The 26,141-nt window shown below is 36.3% G+C and overlaps 1 protein-coding gene and 1 long non-coding RNA gene across 3 annotated transcripts; both read left to right on the forward strand.

Annotated features, from left to right (window-relative positions):
• The first annotated feature begins 610 nt into the window (after positions 1 to 610).
• LOC139948122 (uncharacterized) lies at positions 611 to 24,994 on the forward strand. Of its 2 annotated transcripts, none has more exons than XR_011787415.1 (8): positions 611 to 1,105; positions 4,033 to 4,228; positions 5,290 to 5,433; positions 11,003 to 11,260; positions 15,966 to 16,113; positions 17,122 to 17,258; positions 18,948 to 19,127; positions 19,639 to 24,994. It is a non-coding gene; the product is annotated as an uncharacterized lncRNA (long non-coding RNA). The 2 variants fall into 2 exon arrangements; XR_011787414.1 differs by having other exon boundaries at positions 11,003 to 11,247.
• On the forward strand, positions 5,883 to 7,214 carry LOC139941538 (uncharacterized). Its single transcript, XM_071938087.1, has one exon. The coding sequence runs from the start codon at positions 5,905 to 5,907 to the stop codon at positions 6,565 to 6,567; it is 663 nt and encodes a 220-aa protein (XP_071794188.1). The 5' UTR covers positions 5,883 to 5,904; the 3' UTR covers positions 6,568 to 7,214.
• Positions 24,995 to 26,141: the final 1,147 nt, after the last annotated feature.

Below are 26,141 nucleotides of genomic sequence, written 5' to 3' on the forward strand. Positions count from 1 at the left end.
TGAAGCTCCCCAATATTTAATCTATAAATTCCAGAACTCCTCTAAAGCTCCCCAATAATGCAATATGACATCTAACTCCAAAGCTCCTCAGTGACTATTTGGCTCCACAGCTCCCCAAATTAGCATCTCATAAAATGGCAAATAAATCGGTGAATATTTAGTTTAATTATTCACAAAAATCCACATTGTTTCCTGTCTTAAAGTTTATAAACAGAACTCCACATACCTGTGTTTATGCACTTCTCAGACTCAGCGGAGCAATCCAACAAACAATACTTTAAGAGATCAGCAATACGATTATACACAACTGTCAAGGTCAAGGCCAGGATCGATACAAGGGAGTTAGCGAAAATTCACTAAAATCTGCTCTATTTATACTCTTTGAACTACGCGCCATACGCACAGAAAAGTTCTCACGCATAGTAATTACGCCACGCCCCTAAAAATCGGCGAGAGCAAAATTGGTTTACACATAACTGTTGCAAAACAGCTCAGAATCACATATTTATACAGTTTGATTCTAAATGAAAGTGCCAAAATATTCTCTGGTAATTATCCTTTCCACTAAATAAAAGAATTAATTAATTAAGTAAACTTAGTTCCTAAGAAATCCATTCATAAAGTTCGAGAATGCATAAAAACAAACCTTACTTTCATTGATAAAAATAGTATGACATCATCTCATGAATATTAATGAGCCTTACTGAACACTGTGCAGACGATAATCTGCCTCGTTTTTCTACTTAATTTAACCACCGGAAAAGTTTCATTCCAATGTGCACCAAAACCATAAAAGCTTGTTCAGTATGAAAAACTGTAAATCTACACTCATAAAGTAAGGTGTTTTTGTGGCTATTCACAAACTAGAAAATTATCTACCAGCTTCCAACCAATCACAGCGAAGTTAAGAACAACCAACGGCAGTCGCCATCTTGGATTTAATATAAACAGTATCTGACATGTGTACTTTATATAGAACACACGTGTGTACAATGTCTTCTCTACACACCAGTGAATTTATACCTCGGAAATACCTCGAAATCCAGTTAAAATTATGGAAATAAATGCTGAAAATATAGTACATCTAAAGTAGAGTAGCTCAAAGGTAAGCCTGACGAAAATGACAAATTTCTGGGGACATTTTCGTCACAACACTTTATGATAACTGACCGCTGAATTTGTTGCTTGATATTAAAGACCAAAGTCTGTTTAAGTCTCTGAAGAAACTCACATTGCCCAGGAACAACAAATCATAATCAGGCATCCTTCCTCCCATTGTAGTTCACTGCCATACTGTCCGATTAAATCATTAAATGTCCAACCATCTGATTCCTGGGAAAAGTCTCAGTCGTCCGGATACACACGTTAAGCCGATGTGTTGTACATGTAGTAAAACAAATACATGTAATTTGCACATACCGGCACAACGCTGAGCACTTAGTACAGCAGGCATGAAAAATCAGGCAGCATTTCAACTTGCTAAACATACAAGAGCAAGACGTTTAAATGCACACATTAACAGATCTTCATTCAAAGAAGATTGGTGTGAGTTTCTCTAAAGATCTCCTAGAAGTGATGAGAGTGTATTGTTTGAAGGAATGCATCTCCACATTGAAGAAAACGAGGGGGATGTACCTTTAACTCAGTGCAGTCTCTAAAGCTTTCCTTCTCTCGATGGAATCAAAGTGCCATACAGTGATCGCAAACCTGCATTAGATGAAAAGGATCACATTGCAATTTAACTCATAACAATGACATTTGGTACCTAAATATAGCGAGATGTCTCTTCTCATATGAATCTGCCTTCTATCCTTGAATGTTCTATTTCCTCTACTTGCTGGACCCTCTTCTCATATGAATCTTCCTTCTATCCTTGACTATTCTACCTCCTCTAATTGCTAGACCCTATTCTCATACGAATTTACCTTCTATCCTTGACTATTCTACCTCCTCTAATTGCTAGACCCTCTTCTCCTTCTGCTCGTCTACTTCTCAGCTCTTCTCTCTTTTCTCTTTGTCTTGGACTTCCATGTCTGGGTCTCGGTCTGGGTCTTGGTGTAGCTAACAGTCCACTTCATCTTACAAAACCTGATACATCTGTGCACCGACAATAGTAGCCTTGCTCAAGGCAGTCGAATTATTCACTCCGAAAAAAGACCGCCGCTGTATAAAAACCCACCCGTATTCACTGTGCGTAAAACCCACCCGTATTCACTGTGCGTAACATCGCACGACACGATGCCCCCGTACACTATCCACATGCGGAGGCCGTCAGGCCGACAGCCTTGTAGGATATGTGTTGAAGCCACTGACCTCATTACTATAATAAGCGAAGAGATCCCACGGTCAGCTCATTACCATAATGCCCGCGAAAGACGAGACATGTTTACCTCACACACCACCACCACGGACGCATGATAGGGTCCAAAGGTCGTGATAAGGGAAGTGCGTGATTGGACGTCAAAATGAATAATTCATTTGCCTCACATCCTGTGTTGTCTGATAGGTCTGACGAACGATATACATATTCATGAGCTGCATACTAGCATATCCTCGAGCCCCCCCAATTTCGTCCACTATTGGAATTTTTTCAATACCACACATTAAAATGGGAAGGTACAGATCCGACAAGGCTGTCGGCCTTACGGCCTCCGCATGCGGTTAGTAATGTACGAGTGCGATGACTTGTGTGAACAGTATTCGTGCGATGTGACAGTGTGTATACGGGTTGGTCATTCGGTGTGATCGCACACACCATGCACAGGGTATACGGCGGGTGGGTTTACAGCTGCGTCTTTTCGGAGCGAATAATGCGACTGCCTTGAGCAAGGCTACGACAATAGTGACAACCCAACAACATTGTTTTAGATCAAGGTTTAATATCTGGGACCAAGTTTCTTGAACCCTAAATTCCTGGAGTTATTTATCAGGATCTTTCCTCACTCAAAACAAAATCTAGCACAATAATATGTTCATTTAGCACCCAAGATGTTGTTTCAGAGGGAGCTGTTTCTTACTATGTTTTTATACTACCAACAGCTCCCCATTACTCGTTACCCCAAAAGTTTTTATGCTAACAAACATTTTGAGTAATTACCAATAGTGCCCATTGCTTTCAAAGTAGATTTTCTGGAAATATGACCATTAAGAAAAATAATTTGGTACTGTTTTCAAGAATGAAGATGATGTTTAATTATTGCAAGACAGCTCAAATGGATTCTCAAAAAGAATTCTGCTTAATTTCTTAATGACATTAATTGGTAATTTGCATTTTGCGCTTTCACAAAGAAACAGGCGTTGTGCCCTCCGACAGCCTTGTACATTTTAAAGGCATAATATTATTCCTACTTTAGTCTGCTTTACAACGTTTTGTTGCCCTTTAGAAACATCTGAAAAACTTTGAATCAAATAGCGTGAACAGTTTTTGAAGCCTATACAGCATGTATGTACTAAAAAGTGTTCCCTCTTTTTTTCCAAGACCAAATATCATACCTTTTATTTAGAAATAGAGACATTCAATGCTGTATTTACAAGACTGCTTTATTGCTTAAACGTGAAATCTCTGATAATTGCAAGATGTCATATAATCATTCACTTCAACTGCGTGTTTCATAATGCATTTCAGTTTGCATATAATTTAGTTGGCAATTGAATACCTAGATTCATGATCCTTATTTCACATTGGTTATTATTCAGCCATGTAACCTTTTTAAAAAAGACAGAGGGATATTGTTTTGTATTAGTTTATTCAACTATGAACAATTTCAAGAAACACACAAAACCTTATTTACTGAAAGGTAATTTATGTTTCCAAATGAAGATAATTTTCTTGAGTAATTGATGATTGATTGGCCTGGATCACTTCAATCATTGCATTTTAATCGATGTATAAAACCATCAAACTAGGCGTTGGATGAGAAAAACATTAATTGTGTTTTCTGATGTAAAGCACTCTTTAATTTGTGTAGTCAACTTTCCAAACTGTTTGTGTTGAAATAATATTTTACATGCAATCATTGTTATTTTTTACAGACATTGCAACCAGATGTGTTTGAACCTTCAGTAACCTGCAAGATCTTACAACCACGTCACCTGACTGCTCTTGTGATCTCTGTATAGCTTGCCTATAATCACTGAGCTGGTTGTTGGTTATGATCAGTTCTACAGGGAGTGCAACATGAACACTTCTAGGGAGAGTGAAGTGAACAGACACATTGGCTCAAGACAGGTGAGTTTAGTAATTTCATTAAGAACTTGATTGGATGAAAAATGGGATGACAATGGGTCTTTGTATACAGATCCAAATAATAAAGATAGACACGTCTCCTAACAGTCTTAGAAGAGAACTTCTTTTGATTTGTTAGTATATTATATTATTGCTTGATTGTAATATTTTAAAAAAATCACTAGTGTGTTGCTTCTTAGTATCAAGTTAAAGGCAATGGACAATATTGGTCATTACTCAAAATATAAATTTGCATAAAACTTTACTTGGTAACGAGTAATGGGGAGCTGTTGGTAGTATAAAACATTGTGAGAAACGGCTCCCTCTGAACAAACGTAGTTTTCAAGAAAGAAGAAATGTTCCACGAGATTGATTGCGAGACCTCAGAATCAGATTTTGAGGTCTCAAAATCAAGCATCTGAAAGCACTCAACTTCGTGTGTCAATCAAGGGTGTTTTTTCTTTCATTAGAAAACTGTATCCGTTCACATAAGCCACGTGTTGGATTTTGTTTCGCAAAATATAGGTTGTGTCGCTTAAATGCGCTCACATTCATCATTCTGAGTGTTTTTCCCGACAAGCATGACCTGTGTTTCATACACTGCATTTTCGCATCATTTTGCGTGCAAATGATTAACAATTTTCTATCCATATCAATCATGATACCAGTAAAAGCAATTCCGTGGAAAATGTTTTTGATATGGGCACATTTTGATTAGTTACACAAGCTGTATATATAGCCTTGTAGATTTAAGGGCAATTTTTAGGCAAAAGTGTTCTGTTTAACTCCTTTATTACAATTATTATTATTATTATTTATTCAGTCATTTAAACATACATGGCAATACATGAAAATACTTCCAGATGGGCTAGGAGAAACAAATGAAGAGTAATTACTGTCATCTTTAGACCTGCCTCCCCAAATCTGGTTATTAAAAAAGTTATTGGGTATTTATTATATTGTCCATTACAGTGACATCCAAAGAAACCTGTGCTTGTGACAACTAAATTTTAAGGACAAAAGAACTAATGCAAGATTTTTTTTATATTCTTATAAAAAAACAGCTAAAAGGAAGTGTCATCTTCCAAAGGTTTGCCGGCCATCATGACAGCTATCAACCACACGATCGACTCATGCACCATTAATGTCTGCTGGGTGATGTCTGCCATCTGTAAAGCATCTCTGCAGCATCTCAAACCAGGTCCAAGGTACATTCAATTTCTTTGAGAAGACCTCAGTAATAACAATAAATAATAGTAATTGTGGCTTCTTATATAGCACACATGTCCGTCACTCAGTGACGCTCCTTCCTGCCAGATGTTGGACTAAGTTTGAATTATGAGACCTAATTCTGATAGCACCATGTAATGTTTTACAAGAGTGAGGGCGCTCTCCATGGATTGATACATCTCTATAAATCTGCTCCATAAATGTTCTAAAATATTCTAAAATACCACCGTTTTATTCACCGTCTTGGCTGTGGAACCTGCACCACTTTGACTTCTCATTTCGTTGTCCAGTTAAGGTAAGTGTTGTGCTTCTTCTTATTCGATATGCCTCCAAAAAAGGACAAAAAACGAATCGTTTCCAACGACTCGACTGATAGTGCACACGATAGCGCTATACCAACGTCTATTTCCGACAGTATACTTGTGGTAATTCGACAAGAATTGCAAGATATGAAATATAGCGTCCAAGAGAAACTTGACATCGTCATAACGAACCAGCAATCTATCCTGTCGAGAATCACCAAAATTGAAAATGACTATCAAGAACTAGAGAAGTCTGTCAACTATACTTCTCGTACCATTGAAGAGATTCAGGCTGTAAACAAGACGCTTTCATCGAACCTCGCCAATGTTACTACCAGGCTTGAGCAGGCTGATTGTAAAATTACCAAACTGGAGGAGGCTACACTACATTTGGAACGCTATTCAAGAAGCTACAATCTCCGTTTTGGAGGCATTCCAGAACTTGTTGATGAACCCCCGTCTTACCCATATGAAAGAATAAAAGAAATCCTGTCAGATAAATGCAGCCTCGAGCCAGAGATTGAAAATGCACATCGCTCAGGCCGATTTCCAAAAATGCCTACAGATCAACCTCGACACATACTAGCAAAGTTCATCTATCGCCCAGAACGTCAACAAGTACTTCGACGTTGCAAAAAGGCGCTGGCTGAGTGTGGAATCTACATAATTCAGGATCTTCCAGCAGTTGATGCAGCAAAGAAGAGAAGCCTGAAAGATGTTATGAGCAAGGCGTTTCAAGAAGGCAAGAAACCAAGCTTCCGTAATGGCCAACTTTACATCAATGGCCAAAAATATACTCCCAAGTCATAAATTCCCCAGTCGGACTTATCAACCTACTTCTGTTGTAACCAACCGGTGGTAATCAAACGTTAATTTTCAACCATTGGAGCAGTGCTGTTCGTTTTAGACAGTGTCAGTAAGAAATTGTAATGTCTTTGTATTTCCCGTTGCCCTCTCTTATGTTCAACTTTTGCATTTATAATTTAGTATCTGTGTTTGTAAACTGTTTTGTACCTCGTTATTTCTTGTATCGTGTTTTTCCTGTCGGTCAGCATTTTTATGAGTTTATTTTCCTTGTGCACACAAATGATCTAAAGGGAAATAGATTATTGTAATGAATATCGAAGACGAAAATGATGATGACATTCCATTTTATTTATCTGATAATACTCAATATTATTCCATAGAGCAATTTCCAAAGCCGGCTGATGATGGCTGTATTTCCTTACTGCATGTTAACATTAGAAGTCTTCAAAAAAATATAGATAAACTTAAAATTGTTTTAAATTCAATCAACCATAATTTTTCTTTTATTGCACTTTCTGAAACCTGGCTTAAATCATCCCCCCACAGTTACTTTTTTTTGCCTGGGTATGAGCTCATCGTGAACAACAGACAAGGCACAAAGGCTGGAGGTGGAGTTGCCCTCTATATTTCGAATAAACTAAATATTACTGTTAGGGAAGATTTGAATATTTCAGATGACTCTCTTGAGTCACTATTTGTTGAAGTCCGTATTCCGAATGCAAAAAACGTTATTGCAGGTGTTGTTTATAAAGCACCGTCAGCTGTTCACGATGAGTTCATGACCTCTTTTCAGATGATATGCTCTCGTGTTGACTATAATAATAAATCTTGCATAATTTCAGGTGATTTTAACATTAATTTGCTAAACCCAACCAATCCTAGCTCCAAGTCCTTTATTGATTTATTTATTTCCTACTCCTTCCTTCCTCAAATCCACATGCCCACACGTATCACTGATAATTCTTCTACACTTATTGATAATTTTTTATCAAACATTCTTCCCTCCTCTAAATCCGGTATTTTAATTTCTGACATCTCAGATCATCTGCCAATTTTCATGTTTATACAGTCTCCCAACTCAAGTGCTCCTCATAATCACAATCTATCCTTTTCTCGAAATTTATCTAATGTGAACCTGGAAAAGTTTATTGACGACTTACACTCTTTCGACTGGACTAATAATGTTCTTAGTTGTAATAACCCTGATACTGCTCATAATAATTTTCTGGATAGTTTTGTTTTTTTGTATGATCAAAACACTCTTTTAGTTAGACAAAACAACAATACCAAAGCTAAACATAACTCGACTACTCCCTGGGTTACACATTCCCTTCTCAAATCCATCAAGAAAAAGAATAAATTGTATCGTCAATTCTTGTCAAACCCTACAACCTCACGAAAATGCAAGTACACTAAGTATAAAAATACTTTGACTAGCCTATTACGTCTTTCAAAGAAAAATTACTATTCCCTCCAGTTTGAAAAAGAAAAAAACAATATTCGTAATACCTGGAAGGTTATAAATTCAGTTTTGAATAAAAATTCTCATTCTCATGGTATTGATAGCATTATTGTAAATGGGAATTTAATTGACAAGCCAGATCAAATTGCCAATCATTTCAATGACTACTTTATCAATATTGGTCCCAACCTTGCTAAAATGATCCAACCTACCCACTCACCTTTTAATTTCGCTGATTACATGCCTAACCCTAATTCTAATTCGTTCTTCTTTACTCCAGTAAATGAACATGAGATTTTGGACATTGTTAACAACTTGCAAAACAAAAAAAGTTCTGGTCATGACTTGATCAATATTTCCATTATTAAGAAGTCAATTTCTGCCATTTATATACCTCTTGTTCATATTGTCAACACCTCTTTTATGACTGGCATTGTTCCCTCAGAAATAAAAATTGCCAAAGTCGTTCCAGTTTTTAAAAAGGGTGATCGTAACTGTATTACTAATTATAGGCCCATCTCTATTCTTTCATGTTTTTCAAAGATCTTTGAAAAATGTGTATATGCCCGTACCATTAAGTTTCTGAATAAGTTTGATATTTTAACAAATCAACAGTTTGGTTTCCGTAGTAAACATTGTACTATTCATGCTCTCCTTGATTTTATTGATAAAGTTTCTAATGCAATCGATGCCTCCAAACATACTCTAGGGGTGTTCCTTGACCTTTCAAAAGCTTTTGATACAATAGACCATCAAATACTATTGTATAAGCTTTCCAACTATGGTATCCGAGGAGTTCCCCTGGAGTGGTTTAGGAGTTATCTCACAGATAGGCCACAATATGTTTCCGTCAATGGCATAAATTCCAAGTCTGATTTCCTTACATATGGTGTACCCCAAGGATCAATCCTAGGGCCTTTGTTATTTATCCTATACATTAATGATTTCACAAATTGCTCTAGTGTGCTCTCATTTATACTATTTGCGGATGACTCTAATTTATTCTTTTCCCATAGTAAACCTGACTATCTTGTAAATACTGTTAACAATGAGCTTAAATTAGTTGCCTCCTGGTTTACGGTCAATAAATTGTCCCTTAATATTGCTAAAACTAACTACATGTTGTTCAGTAACTCAGTCAGAGACCTACCAAGTCCTGTAAAGATTAACGATATTATCATTACCAAAACTGATTGTTGTAAGTTTTTGGGACTTTTTGTTGACCATGGACTAACATGGAATAGTCACGTTGATTACATCTGTAAGATTATTGCTAGAAATATTGGAGTGATCAATAGGATCAAGCATTTTATGCCTGAACTGGTACTACAATCTCTTTATAATACTTTAATCGGTTCTTATCTTAATTATGGGATACTTGCTTGGGGAGCAAGTTCTGCTACCAATCTCAATAGACTTTTTCTCTTACAGAAGCGAGCTCTTCGTATAATTAATTTTGCTGAATTTAATACACATACAGATCCCCTTTTCTATAAGTATAACATTCTAAAAGTGAAGGACATCTATCGTCTCCAGCTTGGGTCCCTCATGTATCAACTCACAGTTTTGCCTTCCGCCATTAAATCAATTTTTTCATTAAATTCAGAGGTACATTCTCACTTCACCCGCCAAGCTTCTAATTATCACATTTCTTACACCCGTACTTCCCTCGCTCATAAAACTATCAAACATGAAGGACCCATGCTTTGGAACATGCTTAAGGAACGACTTAAAGCCTCCAAAAGTGTATTTATTTTTAAACGTGTCTTTAAAACTGACATACTGAATTCTTATTGTTGATGAGTGTTTTACAAATGTAATTGTATGCTTTGAACCGTGCTACTGCGGACCGGGGACGGGTGGTCTCCCGCATGGGATTCCTGTGTATATTTGTTATCACCCATAGTCACACTTGTTTAAATCCCCCGCTATGGGATCATTTGTTTCGGTCGATACTGTATTTGCTGACCGGCAAGACTGCTGTGTGTGTTTTGTCTTAAGTCCAGTCCTCTGTTTGTGTCTGTTTTTTTGTTTTGTTTCAGTGTTTACTAATTATTCTTTGTAAACATGCATATGCATTGAGACCTGCTGTTATATTTTGTTCATTGGTGGCTCGACTCGACCACGGACCTCTACGGTTCACTTGATATTATTTATAATCTCAATGCATATGCATGTCATTAGGGACCATTGCCTACAAGCTTTGCTTCTTAAATGGATCCCTCCGCAGTGTCAACATTGTTATGCATTTATTTCTTCAAACCTATGTTGTTAAACAATTATTTTTCATTGTTGTAATAATTTCTTGTGACTGCTGTTTGATATTGTTTTTTTTTGTTTTTTTGTCTTTTGATACTGTGGAAATAAAATGAACCTTGAACCTTGAACCTTGAAGATGCTGTGGCGCAATTTGCTGCCGATCAGACCAGGAACACCGGGGTGAACCCCTTCTCTTTTCGATAAGTGCACTGGGTTCTTTTACATGCGTTACATAACACATGTTTTAAGATCAACGTATTAGCCAGCATTTTGAATGAAGGTTCATGTGACATTCAAGGACTTTATGTTTTCAGTGAAACAAGATTCATGTTTACAACATATCCTTCCTTCAGACAGGGAAAATATGAAAATACTCGAAAGATTTCAAAGTATGGTACAGGATTTAATGTTATTAACAAAGAATAGGATGATTAAAAACAAATATAAGTAAATAAAACTTCCCTACTCTATCTTTCTGAACCCTTAGGCCAACATGGCAATTTTTGAGTGTCTTGTTTTTAAATTTAATTTGGAGGGTGTAAAATTTGATTACATGTATTTTCCAAAAGGGTGCTGCCCCATTAAACCCCTGCACCCTGACTTATTGCCGCTAGAAATTTGGGCACCCTATTTTCAATTCTTTGCGTACAGCCTGCTTCTGTAGCTATCATTTCACTCCACTTGGTTCACACATTGTCTGTAACCTTTACCTTTCAGACCCAGAGAAATTAATTGTGGAGGTAGTCTCCACTCTGGACATCTTGAAGGCTATAAAGGAGGGGACTGCCCTGGGTAACCCAGGGGTGGAGGACTTGACCCTGCCGAAAGAAAGGTTCAAAGGTCCTGATGACTCTGTAAAGCGTGTGGAGCTGGTATTCTGTGACCTTCATGTGGTAGCCCTGTTTAGACTAACCATACCCGGCGGGATGATAGTGGCAACTTTTCAAAGAAAAATGCTTGCAGTTGTGTACTTAAGTATTTGCAATTTTTTTATTTTAAACTATTCATTGTGACCGTACCACACAAGCCTTGTAGATTTTAGGCAAAATTTGAATAGTTACACAAGGCTATAGCCTTATAGATTTTAGGCCAAATTCTTATAGATTTTAGGCCAAATTTTGACTAGTTACACAAGGCTATAACCTTATAGATTTTAGGCCAAATTTTGACTAGTTACACAAGGCTATAGCCTTATAGATTTTAGGCCAAATTTTGACTAGTTTCACAAGGCTATAACCTTATAGATTTTAGGCCAAATTCTTATAGATTTTAGGCCAAATTTAGACTAGTTTCACAAGGCTATAACCTTATAGATTTTAGGCCAAATTTAGACTGGTTTCACAAGGCTATAACCTTATAGATTTTAGGCCAGATTTTGACTAGTTACACAAGGCGATATAGCCTTATAGATTTTAGGCCAAATTCTTATAGATTTTAGGCCAAATGTAGACTACTTTCACAAGGCTATAACCTTATAGATTTTAGGCCAAATATAGACTATTTTCACAAGGCTATAACCTTATAGATTTTAGGCAAAATTTTGACTAGTTTCACAAGGCTATAACCTTGTAAATTATAGGCAAATATTTATAGATTTTAGGCCAAATTTTGACTAGTTACACAAGGCTATAACCTTATAGATTTTAGGCCAAATTTTGACTAGTTTCATAAGGCTATAGCCTTATAGATTTTAGGCCAAACTCTTATAGATTTTAGGCCGTATTTTGACTACTTACACAAGGCTATAGCCTTATAGATTTAAGGCAAATTCTTATAGATTTTAGGCCAAATTTTGACTAGTTACACAAGGCTATAACCTTATAGATTTTAGGCCAAATTTTGACTAGTTTCACAAGGCCTTATAGATTTTAGGCCAAACTCTTATAGATTTTAGACCAAATATAGACTATTTTCACAAGGCTATAACCTTATAGATTTTAGGCAAAATTTTTACTAGTTTCACAAGGCTATTACCTTATAGATTTTAGGCCAAATTTAGACTGGTTTCACAAGGCTATAACCTTATAGATTTTAGGCAAAATTTTGACTAGTTTCACAAGGCTATAGCCTTATAGATTTAAGGCAATTTCTTATAGATTTTAAGCCAAATTTTGACTAGTTTCACAAGGCTATAGCCTTATAGATTTTAGGCAAATTCTTATAGATTTTAGGCCAAATTTTGACTAGTTACACAAGGCTATAACCTTATAGATTTAAGGCAAATTCTTATAGATTTTAGGCCAAATTTTGACTCGTTTCAGGAGGCTATAACCTTGAAGATTTTAGGCCAAACTTTGACTAGTTTCACAAGGCTATAACCTTATAGATTTTAGGTCAAATTTTGACAAGTTTCACTAGGCCTTATAGATTTTAGGCCAAACTCTTATAGATTTCAGGCCGTATTTTGACTACTTACACAAGGCTATAGCCTTATAGATTTAAGGCAAATTCTTATAGATTTTAGGCCAAATTTTGACTAGTTACACAAGGCTATAACCTTATAGATTTTAGGCCAAATTTTGACTAGTTTCACAAGGCCTTATAGATTTTAGGCCAAACTCTTATAGATTTCAGGCCGTATTTTGACTAGTTACACAAGGCTATAGCCTTATAGATTTAAGGCAAATTCTTATAGATTTTAGGCCAAATTTAGACTAGTTACACAAGGCTATAACCTTATAGATTTTAGGCCAAATTTTGACTAGTTACACAAGGCTATAGCCTTATAGATTTTAGGCCAAATTCTTATAGATTTTAAGCAAAATTTTGACTAGTTTGACAAGGCTATTACCTTATAGATTTTAGGCCAAATTTAGACTGGTTTCACAAGGCTATAACCTTATAGATTTTAGGCCAAATTTTGACTAGTTTCACAAGGCTATAACCTTGTATATTATAGGCAAATTTTTATAGATTTTAGGCCAAATTTTGACTAGTTTCACAAGGCTATAGCCTTATAGATTTTAGGCCAAACTCTTATAGATTTTAGACCAAATATAGACTATTTTCACAAGGCTATAACCTTATAGATTTTAGGCAAAATTTTTACTAGTTTCACAAGGCTATTACCTTATAGATTTTAGGCCAAATTTAGACTGGTTTCACAAGGCTATAACCTTACAGATTTTAGGCAAAATTTTGACTAGTTTCACAAGGCTATAGCCTTATAGATTTAAGGCAATTTCTTATAGATTTTAAGCCAAATTTTGACTAGTTTCACAAGGCTATAGCCTTATAGATTTTAGGCAAATTCTTATAGATTTTAGGCCAAATTTTGACTAGTTACACAAGGCTATAACCTTATAGATTTAAGGCAAATTCTTATAGATTTTAGGCCAAATTTTGACTCGTTTCAGGAGGCTATAACCTTGAAGATTTTAGGCCAAACTTTGACTAGTTTCACAAGGCTATAACCTTATAGATTTTAGGTCAAATTTTGACAAGTTTCACTAGGCTATAACCTTACAGATTTTAGGGCAAATTTTGTCTAATTTCACAAGGCTATAACCTTATAGATTTTAGGCCAAATTTTGTCTAGTTCACAAGGCTATAACCTTATAGATTTTAGGCCAAAGTTTGACTGGTTTCACAAGGCTATAACCTTATAAATTTTAGGCACAATCTTGACTAGTTTCACAATGCTATAGCCTTATAGATTTTAGGGAAATTTTGACTAGTTTCACAAGGCTATATAGCCTTGCAGACTGTATGCCAAATTTTGACTAGTTTCACAAGGATATAGCCTTATAGATTTTAGGCAAAATTTTGACTAGTTTCACAAGGCTATAACCTTATAGATTTTAGGCAAAATTTTGACTAGTTTCACAAGGCTTATAATAAACCTTATAGATTTTAGGCAAAATTTTGACTCGTTTCACATGGTTATAACCTTGAAGAGTTTAGGCCAAACTTTTACTAGTTTCACAAGGCTTTATTAGATTTAAGGCCAAATTTTTACTAGTTTCATAAGGCTATAGCCTTGTATCGTAGCGTCATACGTTATCGACCCTCATATGTTTTCGGTCCCAAACTTTGATTCCCGTTTACCGCGAAATTGTGCAAGCTGCACCGGTGACAGAAGCTATGCAGTTTACTCACGGTCTGTATTTTCATCAGGCTTAATCATGCTGAGAACAAAGTTTCCTGTCGTTGGTTATGCTCAAACATTTATAAAATGATTGATTTTTGGTACTAGTCACTAGTGCATTATTATGCCAACATTCAAGTGAGTCAAAGAAACATCATCCAACCTCGAAAGTTCAAAACAAAATTACTATCTGCTAGATTGAGTTTCATTCTGTTTTAGTCACTAGATGGATCATGTGAGGTGGTTACTATTTAGGATTCTATGGTGCGCAAATGTGGGGAAAATATTAAAATATTTTAAGTGAAAATGACAACAATTTTTTATTTTTTTTATTTACTGCATAACTGTTATAAATTCCGATAAGCGTAATAAATATTAAGTCTACATTTAAGAGAAAATATCATAGATTGGTTTCTTATCTCCTGAAACCAAACATTACTGGTCTGAAATGGGGGAAAACAGATTGTTATGAAGTGAGTGCATATAGTAGTCTAATATAGTAGGCATAATGCCTTTAGGACAAAAATGTAATTAAATTTGTTAAGTACTAATTGAATAATATTCTTGATTTACTTTGCACGCCATACTAGCTTCTGAATATTCCATAAAATACCAACCAATGAAAGGTGTGAAAACATATGACAATGCTCCAATGTCATGCATGCATAAGCGCTGTTAATGGCGGACTGTCTCTCGCAACGTAAAACCAAAACGTTAAAAATTTCAACACACCATGACGTGAAAGTGTTATTGTTCAAAAATTTGATAGATGATTTGAAAAAAAAATATTTAGTTTTTGATTGTGAACAATTTTCCTGTTATCCTACTGAAAACACATGACACCAGGATATATTTTAGGCCAAATTTTTACTAGTTTCATAAGACTATAGCCTTGTAGATTTTCATAGGCCCAATATTGACTCATGAGGCTATAGCCTTGTATATTTTAGGCTAGATTTTGACTAGTATCATAAGGCTAGGCCCATAGCCTTGTATATTTTAGGCTAGATTTTGACTAGTATCATAAGGCTAGGCCCATAGCCTCGTAGATTTTAGGCTAGATTTTGACTAGCCAAATTTTGACTCATAAGGATATAATCTTGTAGATTTAATATAAGGCTTACTTCCCCTTGTGATTTTATTAAATTTCAGCCCATTGTTGACATAGATGAAGGTTAACTCTTTGGTTTTTTGGAGGCCAGTTACTGGTCAGAAGACTCCTTTTTTCAGGGAGAGAGAAATAGTTCTTGAATTTCAGCCCAATCTGGCTCTTCATTGAAATTTCACGGGGGTTCCACAGCAGATATTTTTCAGGGTGTCAAAGGGAAAATCACATTGATTCCCCCCCCCCAAAAAAAAAAATAGTTTTCTCATAGATTTAGTAAAATGTTCTTTTGAGTATCAATGTTTATGCCTGGCTTAAATGGATCATTGCCTGCAAGCTATTGCCTGCAAGCTCTGCAGTGGCATATTTAATCTAGTTGTAATCTGTGCTGTACTTTGTACTGACTTCTTTGGAGTAATAATGTTTTCTTTTTGATACTGTGGAAAAATAAATGAACCTTGAACCTTATTCTCTTTTTTCATCGACAGAAGAAGTGATCCATTCGGAGATTGTCAGATCATCACTCAAAGTGGTTGTCTGTCACACAGAGCAGAAGTGATGTCGCAAGCTGTCATTATTGAAGCCTTGTTTCAAGCGATCTGCGAAATGACAACTCATTCAACTTCATGTTTACAGGTACAATACAAAATTGTGATATTGACAATACCTAATTGGTGGTCAATTGGCGAAGTGGTATCTAATTTCCTACCACTCCTTCAACCTCTATAGGACCCCCTGTTTAAATTGCGCCGGGGGCACATTTGGATTGGGTTATCACCATAACTGCGTGGGTTTTCCCTGGAATAATTTTTTGGGGTGTTCCTTGACTTCTCATGGTCTTCTCTTCATTGGGTTCTTGGCTGTGATTAATATAGCTTTTCTATAAGATACTTTAGCTTCACAACCAGAATAAATGAAAATTATGTGAATCACATTTCTGACATTGTCATCGCTCACAAAAAGGTGAATTCATGCCCTCACCGCTCACACAAAACTGCAAGGCTTCCCCCTCGTGATTTTATCAAATTTAAACCCATTGGGGCAAAAAAACAAGGCTTACCTTTATCAAATTTTTATCAATTTTTTGACAAACATGCATGGCTTCCCCCTCATGATTGTATGAAATTTTAGCTCATTTTTGGCGAAAGGCAAAAACAAACCAGCTGATCAGCTGATTTCCTCTTTTTCTTTTCAAACACAGTGCCATAGAAAACTGAAAAACACTGAAAAAGTCAAGTGTGATTGGCAATCTCCCCCTTTTTTACAATTAAAAAGTTGCATCGATCACAAAAAGGTGAATCCATGCCCCAAATTTCAGCCCATTTAAGACAAAAATGCAAGGCTTGCCCCCTTGTTATTATATCAAACCATCAGCCCAATTTCTACAAAATTCAAAGCTTTGTGATAAATCCGGTTTCATCAAATATTTTTAACAAAAATACAAGGCTTACCCCTAACCCTTGTGATTTTTTTTTAATTTCAGCCCACTTTTACCTAGATCCAAGGCTGACTCTTTTTTTTGAGGGCCAGTACTGGTATTCTTTATACTGATCCCTTTTGAGTGACAATATTTTATTTTATTTTGATACTGTGCTAGGGAAAATAAATGAACTTTGAACCTTATTCTCTTTTTGTTATCTACAGATGAAGTGATCCCATTGGAGGTTGTCAGATCATCAGTCTTAGTGCTGTCTGTCCCACAGAGCAGAAGTGATGTCTCAAGCTGTTGTATTGTGTTCAGCAATCTGTGTTATATCAACTCTTTCAACTTCAAATTAAAGGTAGGATATAAAAGCGATATTGATAATACCTAATTGGTGATCTAGATTGCGTAGTGTATCTAATATCCTACCAAGCCTTCCAACTATAGGACCCCCAGTTTGAATCATGCAGGGGTCCACTGACTTGGGTTATTACTGCGACTGTGTGGGTTTTCCTTAAAGTGGGTTTTCCCTGCGTGCATCTTCTGGGGGTGTTCCTTTCACATCGAAAACTGAAACTTCATGCCTCATTGTCTTCTCTCCATTCGGTTCTTGGCTAGTACAGTGATTGAGTTCACTTTTCTAAAAGAATGTTTAGCTTCACTGCCAGATTAATTGAAATGAAATGAATCACAATTCAGATGTGGTCACCGTCACAAAAAGGTGAACCAATGCCCAAAACGTGCAACTCATGTTTTGGCAAGAGTACAAGGCTTTTAATGTCTTGTGATTGTATATCAAATTTCAGCCTTTTTTTTTTACTAACATGCAAGGCTTACCCCCTTGTGAATTTAAAAAAAATAAAACCTATTTTCAATGAAAATGCGAGGCTCACCCCTTGTGATTTTTATTAAATTCTTAGCTAAATTTCTACAACATGCAAAGCCTTGTGATTTCATCTCAATTTCATCAAATTTGTTAAGAAAATGCTAGGCTAACCAATTTCATCAAATTTTAAACTTAAGCCCATTTTAAACAAGATTGCAAGATCAATTTCAGCCCAATTTCAACAAAAATGCAAGGCTAACCCCTCTTGATGTTATCATCAAATTTTAGCCCATTTTGGGCAAACGGACGTGGTTTATCTTCATCAAATTGTAGCCCATTTTGGACAAAAATACAAGGCTTAGCCGTTGTGATTTTCTAATAATAATAATAATAATAATAATAATAATAATAATAATAATAATAATAATAATAATAATAATAATAATAATAATAATAATAATAATAATAATAATAATAATAATAATAATAATAATAATAATAATAATAATAACAATAACAATAACAATAACAGCAACAGCAACAGCAACAGCAACAGCAACAGCAACAGCAACAGCAACAGCAACAGCAACAGCAACAGCAACAGCAACAGCAACAGCAACAGCAACAGCAACAGCAACAGCAACAGCAACAGCAACAGCAACAGCAACAGCAACAGCAACAGCAACAGCAACAGCAACAGCAACAGCAACAGCAACAGCAACAGCAACAGCAACAGCAACAGCAACAGCAACAGCAACAGCAACAGCAACAGCAACAGCAACAGCAACAGCAACAACAATAACAATAACAATAATAATAATAATAATGGCTTTTGGAGGCCAGTAACTGGTCAGAAGACTCCTTTTTTCAATGAGAGAGAAATAATTATTGAATTTCAACCAAATGCGGCTCTTCATTGGAATTTTGCCGTGGTTTCACCGCAGAGATTTTCAGTGTGTACAAGGCAAAATCAAATTTAATTCCCCCCTGAACTGTTTTGGGGTTTAACTTAATATTTTCATATTTCACTCGCAGAAGTAGAAAATTGTTCTTCTCAGTTTCAAAGTAAATGCCCGGCATGAGGGACCATTGCCTGCAAGCTCTGCAGTGTCTAATTTCATCTAGATTTTGCTATCTGTACTGTAAAGATTTATTTGGAGCGATAATGTCTATTTTCTTTTGATACTGTGGGAAAATAAATTATCTTTTTTTCATCTACAGATGAAGAGATTCAATCAGAGGTGGCCAGATCATCAGTCATAGTGCCGTCTAGATTGTCAGATCATCAGTCATAGTGACTGTCTGTCACACAGAACAGAAGTGATGTCTCAAGCTATCGCTACTGAAGCCTCGTTTCCAGCAATCTGCGTTATAACAACTCTTTGAAGTTCATGTTGACAGGTACAATATTGATATTGATAATACAAAATTGGTGGTCTAGTTAGCGTAGTTGTATCTAATTTCCAACATCGCCTTCCACCTCTAGGACTCTTGTTTGATTCACGCCGGGGGGCACTACGTGGATTTGGTTATCACTCCGACTGCGTGTGTTTTTCCCTGGATTAATTTACTGGGGTGTTCCTCCCACATCTAAAACTGAAACTTCACTCATTGTCTTCTCTCCATTGAATCCATGCCCCCCCCCCCCCAAAAAAAAAAAAAAAAAGTTCAAGGCTTGCCCTCTTGTTATTTTATCCCAACTCATCAAATTTTCAACCAAAATGCAAGGTTTCCCCTTTGTGATTTTATCAAGTTTTAGCCAATTCTAGGCAAAACTACAAGACTTACCTTTATCAAACTTTAGCCCATTTTGGACAAAATTATTTCATTTATTCATTTATGGTTATTCCTGTACCAACAAAGATAATAAATCATTATCTTTTTCCTTTTTTTTCATCTTCTACAAACCAAGTATTCCAGACAGAGTGTGATTTCTTCACAAGGAGTTTCGCCATCCCCAGCACAGATGTTGCAACCTGTATGGAGTTTTTATTTAGTTGTAGGCCTATATTATAGGGATGGATCATAAAGGTTATGACTGTGTGGTGAATTGCTCATACTTTCTCTTGTGTGGTGAATTGCTTGCACTTTCCCTTGCGTTGGAAATTTCTCGCACTTCTCTTTGTGTAGAGTTTCTGGCACATCCACTTTGCTATGGTGGTAAATTGCTCACACTTTCCTTTGTGTGGTAAATTATCAAGTATACTAACTGAAACGTTGTCTAAGGCTTAGTTTGAAGAATGTTTCTTCCCTTTGTGGGGTGAGTTACTGGCACTTCCCTTTGTGCCGTGAGTTACTGACACTTCCCTTGGTGTTGTGAGTTAGTGACACTTCCCTTTGTGTCTTGAGTTATTGGCACTTCCATTGGTGTCGTGAGTTCCTGGCACTTCCCTTTGTGCCGTGACTCACTGACACTCATTTAGCTCATTCAGTTTACGTATGCTGGTGTATGGAGTTGACAAACTTGGCTGCCATATAGTGGAGCCGGCATGGGAATTTTTTCCCCAGAGGGGTTTTTGCCCATCTCATACATCAGCAATAGCAGCCATGCAACATCTGATTTTTATGGTTTTGGTTTTCTTAACCATTAAATAATTATAAAACAAAACACAGCACAAAATCTTGCTGTGCCTTGATTTCTGGAAAAGCCAAATCTTTTATCAAAATACAGAGTTGCATGCGTTGAGTAGGAGACACTTTAGTGTCTACATTCTTAGGAGTCAAACAAAACTTGACCTGGTGTTTGCTTTGTAATTAGTTGATTATTTTGTAGGCTAGTCAACATTTCAGGGTGTGTGAATGATTTTTTTGCTCACACTTTCCATTGTGTGTTGAATTGTTCACACTTTCCATTTTGCGGTGAATTGCTTACACTTCTCCTTGTGGGTCTCTTCACCTGGTGTTATGCTGAGTTGCTCACACTTCCTTTGTGTTGTGAGTTACTAGCACTTTCCATTGTGTCGTGAGTCACTGACATTTCCCTTTGTGTCGTGAGTTACACTTCCCTTAGTGTTGGGGGTTACACTTCCCTTTGTGTCATGAGTTACTGACACTTCCCTTTGTGTCATGAGTAACTGACACTTCCCTTTGTGTCGTGAGTTACAGACACTTCCCCTGTGTTGTGAGTTACAGACACTTCCCTTTGTGTTGTGAGTTACTGACACTTCCCTTTGTGCCATGAGTTACTGACACCTCCCTTTGTGTTGTGAGTTACACACACTTCCCTTTGTGTTGTGAGTTACAGACACTTCCCTTTGTGTTGTGAGTTACTGACACTTCCCTTTGTGTTGTGAGTTACTGACACTTCCCTTTGTGCCATGAGTTACTGACACCTCCCTTTGTGTTGTGAGTTACACACACTTCCCTTTGTGTCATGAGTTACAGACACTTCCCCTGTGTTGTGAGTTACAGACACTTCCCTTTGTGTTGTGAGTTACTGACACTTCCCTTTGTGTTGTGAGTTACTGACACTTCCCTTTGTGTGGTGAGTTACTGACACTTCCCTTTGTGTCATGAGTTACTGACACCTCCCTTTGTGTTGTGAGTTATGCATACTTTCCTTGTATGGTAACAACTTTCACACACTTTGGCTAGTGTTTAGATTTCCCCTGTAGTTATATAAACATTCACTTCCCCACTCAAAGGTTAATGATTCAGATTCATACATTCCAAATTCACAAAACAAAATCTTCAAGAAACCTTCCCTTGCAGAGAATCAGGGCACTCTGATTGTCTTCTTGGGACACAGTTTTTCCAGTCAGAGAACACTCTGATTGAAACTGTACAAATAAGTGTTAACCAAATTGTTTGCATAACTTTTGGATGAATATAATTTAAACCTTCCTTTGCGGATAATCAGGGCACTCTGATTGTCTACTTGGGACGCAGTTTTACCAGTCAGAGAGCACTCTGATTGAAACTGTTGCGTGGAATTTTTTTAACAAAACTCTTTATTTCTTATTTATTTTGACAGTTGCATTTTTTTAGAATAACAACTATTTCTGAATCATATATCTTTGTTTTACTTAAAATAAATGCTTGAGCTGCTCCTATATCCACAAATGAGACCACTCAAAAGTGTAAAACTTTTTAAAAGAAATAATGACTTTTCTTGCTAGCGAAGCCATTTACTTTGTTTTATTTGTACCAGATATAAAAACAAAACTATGGAAATCTCAGTAACATTTTCAAAAAGTAATGACTTTTCTTGCAAGCGAAGCCATTAACTTTGTTTCATTGACCAAACATGAAAACAAAACTATGGAAATCTCAGTATCTTGAAAGATATGGAAATTTCTATCAAAAATAATTGCAAATTCATTGATTTTTTAATGATTTTTTTTTCTTTGCAAGTCCTTTTGTTCTGAAAGATATCAGGAATATACTTCAGAGCTTGAAACACAGCACAATTTGTTCTTCATATTATTTCTTTATTATTCTTTTGGGGTTGGGTTTTTATTACTGAAATTTCAAGATCTAAAACGTGGACTCATTGTGCAGGAGCGGGTCATTTGATGTTAGGGCCTCATCCAAACCCATGAAAAGCTCGCAGAGTTGTGCAAACACCTGTGCCTGTTGGTGGACCCCCTCGGCTGCCTGGAACAAGTGTTGGTCCTGCAGGCCCGGGTGCAATGGAAGGTATGTTCTCCACTCAGTGAAATTAAATTTGATGCACAACTAATGTTCTCCTTCACTGGTGTGCAAAATTTTACGAGCTAGAGCGAGCATTTTCCAGATCAATAGTACTAGGGATTGAGCTAGAAGTTAGTGGTTGGTCCCTAAAACGTTCTGGTCGATCTCTCAAGACGTCGGGATGAGGGCCCCTTATAATTTAGCCTTTTGTTGGTCACGTCGTTCTTTTGTGTTTGAGTAAACAGGTTTGAACTGGGGATCTATTGAGATCATCAAAGGTGCCAAGAGATGTCTTCGTTTGAGCCAATGGAATCTGGACTCGTTGGATGATGAGGACTTCTATTCAGTTGATGGTATGAAGGCTGGAGAAACATGTTCTGCTTGGTCATGCCTCTTCACATCCATAATATCTAGTAAGAACACCAATTTTATTGCCTTTTGATACCAAAGATGACACTGGATTCCTATAATTTGTAGTTGTTTTGAATTGGATGTGTTTAGAAGAGGTCCAAGGTCAGGTCTATGTCAAGGCTCTTAGGGTCTGGTCATGGTCAAGGACAAATTACTGCAGGAGATCACAGATTTAGTTGTCAAAGTAGTGCCCAACAGAATGTTATATCATAAAAGTTCTGCAAAACTTTGCGACAGTTACAACTAAAACTTTTAAACTTATCTGAGACAAAGGCTTTATACTAGATATAACGAAATAAATTTTCACTGCAGCGTCTAAACAGAAAGTTTATCTTAAAAACTCTCTAAAACTTTGTGACATTTACAACTAAAACCTAACACTTAAAATTTATTTGAGACCATGGTTTTTATACCAGGTAGAACTGAGTACATTTACAATGCAGCGTCTAAACAAAAGGTTTATTATAAATGTTTATACTTGTGATATTCCAAACTAAATCTTGTTGCAGGATATTAAAATCAAACTTGATGTGGATGTTAACACTTGCGAGGTTAACATTTAAATATTTGGAGAACACAGGTTTTGAAATCAGACTAGATAAAATTAAACAAGTTTTCAAATAAAATCTTATAAAAGTTTATGTTTTTCTAAAAATTTGGGACTTTCACAACTAAATCATATTCTAGGATATGAATTCAGAAATAGCAAATAATAGGACTAAACACTAAAGGCATTAACTTTATCTGCGGGTATGGTTTTTGGAGTCGGACTAGTAGAACTAAACTGCAGCTTGTTTTTAGTTTGAGGCACGTATTATGGAATTTGTCAGCATTCAACTAACTTACTGTATTTACTTGTTCAACTCACTCTCCACTATCAAATTTTGCCCTAAAATGCAACAAGGCTATAGGCTTGCGTTTTTATCAAATATTTATCAACCTTTGCTCAGATTTTGTCCTAAGTTGCAACAAGGCTATATATAGGCTTGCGTATTTTGTTAAAAATTTTGCCCTTAAATGCAACAAGGCTGTGGGCTTGTATAATTGTAAATTTTACTCTAAAACGCAACAAGGCCTATACTATACAAGGTTATAGGCTTGCAGATTTATCAAATTTTGCTCTAAAATGCTACAAGGCAGTATCGTTACATTTTAATCAATTTTTTTTTCTAAAAGGCAACAAGGGTTAGGCTTATATATGTATCAAACTTTGCTCAAATTTTGCCCAAAATTGCAACAAGGCTATAGGCTTGCGTATTTTGCAAAAAATTTTGCCCTTAAATGCAGCAAGGCTTGCGTTTGCACATGCATCAAATTTTGCCCTAAATTTCACAGGCTGTGGGCTTGCGTACTTATCAAATTTTGTCCTAAAATGAAACAAGGCTATAGGCTTCCATATTTGTAAATTTTGCATATAAATGCAACAAGGCTTGCGCTTGCGTATTTATCAAATGTTGCCCTAAAACGCAACCAAATAAATCAAATACTTGAGTTCTTGATCAATCTTTAGCCGCGTTAAAAAATGTTTGGTCATTGTGGTCAAAGTTTTTTTTTTAAGATGGTAGTTGTTATACTAATCCAATGTCATCTTTGTTATCATTTATTGGCAAACATGTAGTGAGAAAACATCACTATTCGCCATACTTAAAATGTTTAAAAAAATGTTGACGTTTGTGTGAATTTGTCAAGTGTGTTTCTCAGAGCTTTTGGTTGATACATGTGTCTTAAACACTCAGTAACTTTGTTGTTCATCAAAGTTGGTTAAAAACAAGTTCACTTGTAGCCATTTTGTCAGTTGACTACATCTGAACGTCAAAGTTGCAGCCCCATGGAAAGCAAGGGGGAAATTAGGGGCCATTGCAAAATTTGTTTCTCCGACCAGCACATCGTCATCTGGATAGAAGTCTTGGAACAAGTGTCGACATCTCTTGGCACCACCAGTGCAGTTTGGTTGCAAGACAACAATCGGTGAAATCTTAGGCCCTTGAGGGCATAAGTTCATTTATGCAAGCAACAACTACCTTCTGCTCAACACTTGCATCTAAAACAAATCGCAAAATTGCGTCTAGCTCATTTATGTTTTGTAAGACATTACAACAGTGAAGTAGACACTAGGAGTACATCTAATTGAACTTCACTAAAGAGAGAACTTATCAACCATTGCACTTGGGCCTTTAGATCATCACAAGTTCCAGGTGCACGACTCTGCTTTTTTTTTTTTTTTGGGGGGGGGGGCCAATTTTTTTAATAAAAAATTGAACATGACTCTCCTTGTATCTTGCGTTTTATTTGCCTCCACCCTACCCCCCCCCCCATTTTTATTGAGGGCCCATCTTATCCTTGTGGAATACCCCCCCCCCCACCCTGTAGTGGCCAAAAGGTAGTCCCCACAGGGTGGGGGAGGGTTCCACCAGGATAAGATGGACCCTCTGGCAGTCATTTTTTCCCACAAAACAATTAGGTGTGTATATATAAGTCGCTTTTAGCAAGTAATTGGGAACAAGGAAACTATCATAAAATAAATACACACTCAATTTGTTGCATTGTGGAAAAACATGGCTGCCAAGTAGACAAGTCAAATAATGAGACTCAAATAATGAGACAAACACAGTTTAATAGAATCAGCCTTTATTCTTGTACACATAAAATAACACTCACAATTTGTTAAATACACATGTCAAAATTTGGCCTAAAATCTACAAGGTTATATAAGCCTTGTGAAACTAGTCAAAATTTGGCTTTTCAAAATCTAACCTAAAATCTACCAGGCTACAAGGCCTGTGAAGCTAGTCAAAATTTGGCCTAAAATCTACAAGGCTATAATAGCCTTATGAAACTAGTCAAAATTTGGCCTTTCAAAATCTAACCTAAAATCTACAAGGCCTTGTTAAGCTAGTCAAAATTTTGCCTAAAATCTACAAGGCTATAATAGCCTTATGAAAGTAGTCAAAATTTGGCCTAAAATCTAGCTTTATGAAACTAGTCAACATTTTTGGCCTCAATTCTACAAGGTTATAGCCTTGTGAAACTAGTCAAAATTTGGCCTTTCAAAATCTAGCCTAAAATCTACAAGGCTATAATAGCCTCATGAAACTAGTCAAAATATGCTCCAAAATCTATAAGGTTATAACCTTGTGAAACTAGTCAAAATTTGGCCTAAAATCTAGCCTTTTGAAACTAATCAAAATATATAGCCTTATGAAACTAGTCAAAATTTTGCCTAAAATCTACAAGGCCTATTCAAAACTTGCTCTTAAATATACAAGGCTATAATAGCCTCATGAAACTAGTCAAATTCTAGCCTAAAATCTATAGCCTTGTGATGAAACTATTTATAGTCAAAACTTGCTCTTACATCCACAAGGCTATAAT

Source organism: Asterias amurensis, chromosome 1 (genome assembly GCF_032118995.1).
Source record: "Asterias amurensis chromosome 1, ASM3211899v1".
NCBI lineage: Eukaryota > Metazoa > Echinodermata > Asteroidea > Forcipulatida > Asteriidae > Asterias > Asterias amurensis.

Coding starts and splice junctions, on each gene's coding strand:
- LOC139941538 (XM_071938087.1), top strand. CDS start 5,905: ATGAAATATAGCGTCCAAGAGAAACTTGACATCGTCATAACGAACCAG.